Consider the following 2,893-nt stretch of genomic DNA (forward strand, 5'->3'; position numbering starts at 1 on the left):
TGAACTGGAAAGTGACCTGAGATGACATGATGTGAATTGGAGCTATAGAAATACACTGAACAGAATCACATTTTTGACCTAACTGTTTTAAAACTTCTGTTGGTCTAAAGGATTAAAAGATATGGCATCTCCATTGCCTCCGATGTGCTTTCTATAAATCATCTTGTGTCAGTTATAATGAATAAAACACAATCTGGTCCATTTACAAGTGTTGCATTTATTCACATATTCCCAGAACGCAGCGAGAGGCACTCCAAGGAACGAGGACTCGTCTCTGTACCACAGGCACAAATTAAACATGCCGTCCTGGCATTACAACATAAGGCATAAAGGTTTAGGTTTACAAACACTGTCCAGCTTTAAATCAGTGTGTCCAACATGAATAAAGAAAGAATCTCCAACAATCCTGCACAGAACACGCAGCGCATCTCCTGTGAGACAGAACAAAGTATTTGGAGAAAAAAAAACTAAATAAATATGCATTTAATACTGAATGTGTCTGAAAGACAACTGGATTTAACGTTTTAGGATGACCAACAGAAATAAATGAAAGATAATAATCTCACATGAAAAGCAAATTATTGTTATAAAGACAAACGTATTAATGTGAGCTTTGCTGTTGTGCTTCAGAGATCACCACCACAAAGTAATAATGTTAATTTTCAATAACAAAAACAAAATTATTGTTTCTTTTTGTGTATTTTGACCAATTTGAGCAGTTTGGGGAGAAAAATAAATATATCTTTAGAGATAGTACATTAATATCAAAAATGTTATTGAAGAATAAAGCAAAAAAATCAATGTAGACTGCCTTTAAATTTACACTTTCTTAACCTTTCCCTCTAAAACACTAAAACTAGGAGCACCAAATATACGACTGGCATAATTTAAATTTAGGGGACTGATGGGAGAAATTGTGTCCAACATATTTTTCTATCATTGATGAAAATATGTCTTACAAAAGGAAAAAAACCTCTTTATGCTTCTCTGCAGATTATTTAAGAACAAACTTTAAGTCAAAACTATAACCACATAAATAAAGGCTGTTTTATGAATCATGAAGCAAACCAATGGAAAGAAAATGAATGTTTTGTTCAATACTATTAAAATAATCTTTAAAAGGACATAAAAGTGCAGGTTTGGATTTAACTCACTGATAAAAGGGGAAAAAATCACCAAAGTAGTTCTTTTTAATGACCTTTTTAAGACAATAGTGTCATTTAAAACCCACATGGAAACCCTGAGCTTATTGCCTGCCGTGACGTCCCTTCATTTCAAACCACTGGAGACTAAATGAAACAACAGTCAGAGAAATGAGAGCTGCTGGTGTCAGTGTGTCCTGCCGCTGTGCGGAGGCAGCAGAGGACCTCAGAGCTCCTGCAGAGCCCTCTGACAGTGGTAGAGGAGGCAGTCGGGCAGCTCGGGGACGGGAGAGCGCAGCCAGACGGCCAACATGCCGGCATGCACCCGACAGTGCATGAGACACGGCTGATCCTGCCGCAGGCAGCACGCCACGATGCCTTCCGCACCTGAGAAAACAGTAAACACAGTGACTGCTTAGAAGCATTTTGTTTCTTTAGAGTATTTGCTAACTTGTACGGAAGCGGATTGCATTCACCAAAGAGAAATAATAATAAATCAGACAGCTTATCTCATAATTATGAGATCCGAACCTCAATATTAAGAGATTTTATCTCATATGGGATAAGATCTCGTAATATTGAGATAAAATGTCATAACCTGATCAGGAAGGACAGTGAAGACCAGTTTTCTGAGAGATGCTGCATTACTGGCTCAAGTAATCAATTCTATTCAGCTCGCAGTCACAGCCAAACAGGAACAGACCAGATTAAGTTAATATGATGAGAAAAAGCAGACAAATACTGCAGAATGGGAGAATAGAGATAGAGTGATGAAAAGGGGTTACCATGTCCTCCAGCAGCTTAAGCCTATAGCAGCACAAATGCAGAAAATAGCTTAGGATAATCTCAGTATTTTGGATGAGGTATAAGAAAGGTAGAACCACAGTTATAGACTTCACACTATTTCAAGTATGCAGTACTTTTTTACACCATAGAGGCAGTTTTTAAATGTAAATATTTCAAACACAAAACATCCAATATTAATTCAGGAATGGATGTGTTGGAAATATGTCTTCATCCACGTTCATTAATGAGTATCAGTAGAGTTAAACTGAACAAAAAAGAAAATTACAACTAAAATTGGAGATTAAACATTTTTGTTGGACGGCGAATATGTGTGGAAAAGATGTGAAGCAGTTTGGGATTTTTTTTTTCTTACTTCCAACATGGAGGTTATGTTTTTTAGGAGAGTTTGTTTGTGTGTTGGTCTGTTTACAGAATAAGAGTTTTTTGGAATTATGACCAATGAGGCTCCTCAGTCCAAGGAAAAATTCATTTAAATTTGATAATGATCCAGATCACATCTTTGAGCTATAGGTGTAAGTCACAATTTGGAGGTCTGCTAGCTTAATAATCCACCAAGTGTTAAGGTGGCTGAAGTTCTGAGTAAAGGTTTTTTCCATGCAAACCACATCTTTACTGAGGAAGACTTCTTTCTGACTTCCTCTCTAACATTCCGGCTTAATTTACTGTTTTTTTAATTATTACACTGATGCTCAGAGCCTCCCATTATGTGATCTTTTGTCGTAATTATGAGAAAAGATCTCATAATTACAAAAGATCTCATCTGTAAAATTGGTCATGATTTCCTTTTTGATAAAGCTTCTAGTTAGAGTGGCTCAGGTTATCCTGATCTATCTCTATAGTTCTGCTGCTATAGGCTTAGACTGCTGGAGGACATAGGGACCCCTTTTTCATCATTCTGCTTCATTCTATCTCTATTCTCCCACTGTGCAGACTCTGTTAGTTCA

General features: G+C 36.8%; 1 protein-coding gene across 1 annotated transcript in view; it reads right to left on the bottom strand.

The window, feature by feature from the left end:
- Nucleotides 1-502: 502 nt before the first annotated feature.
- Nucleotides 503-2,893, bottom strand: part of ap4e1 (adaptor related protein complex 4 epsilon 1 subunit) — a 23,727-nt gene continuing 21,336 nt past the window's right edge. The window contains 1 exon segment of the mRNA XM_015393754.1: nucleotides 503-1,529. Coding sequence (XP_015249240.1) covers nucleotides 1,369-1,529 — 161 coding nt within the window. The 3' untranslated portion in view covers nucleotides 503-1,368.

The sequence above is a fragment of the Cyprinodon variegatus genome, unplaced genomic scaffold (genome assembly GCF_000732505.1).
Source record: "Cyprinodon variegatus isolate N-32 unplaced genomic scaffold, C_variegatus-1.0 Scaffold656, whole genome shotgun sequence".
NCBI classification, from domain to species: Eukaryota; Metazoa; Chordata; class Actinopteri; order Cyprinodontiformes; family Cyprinodontidae; genus Cyprinodon; species Cyprinodon variegatus.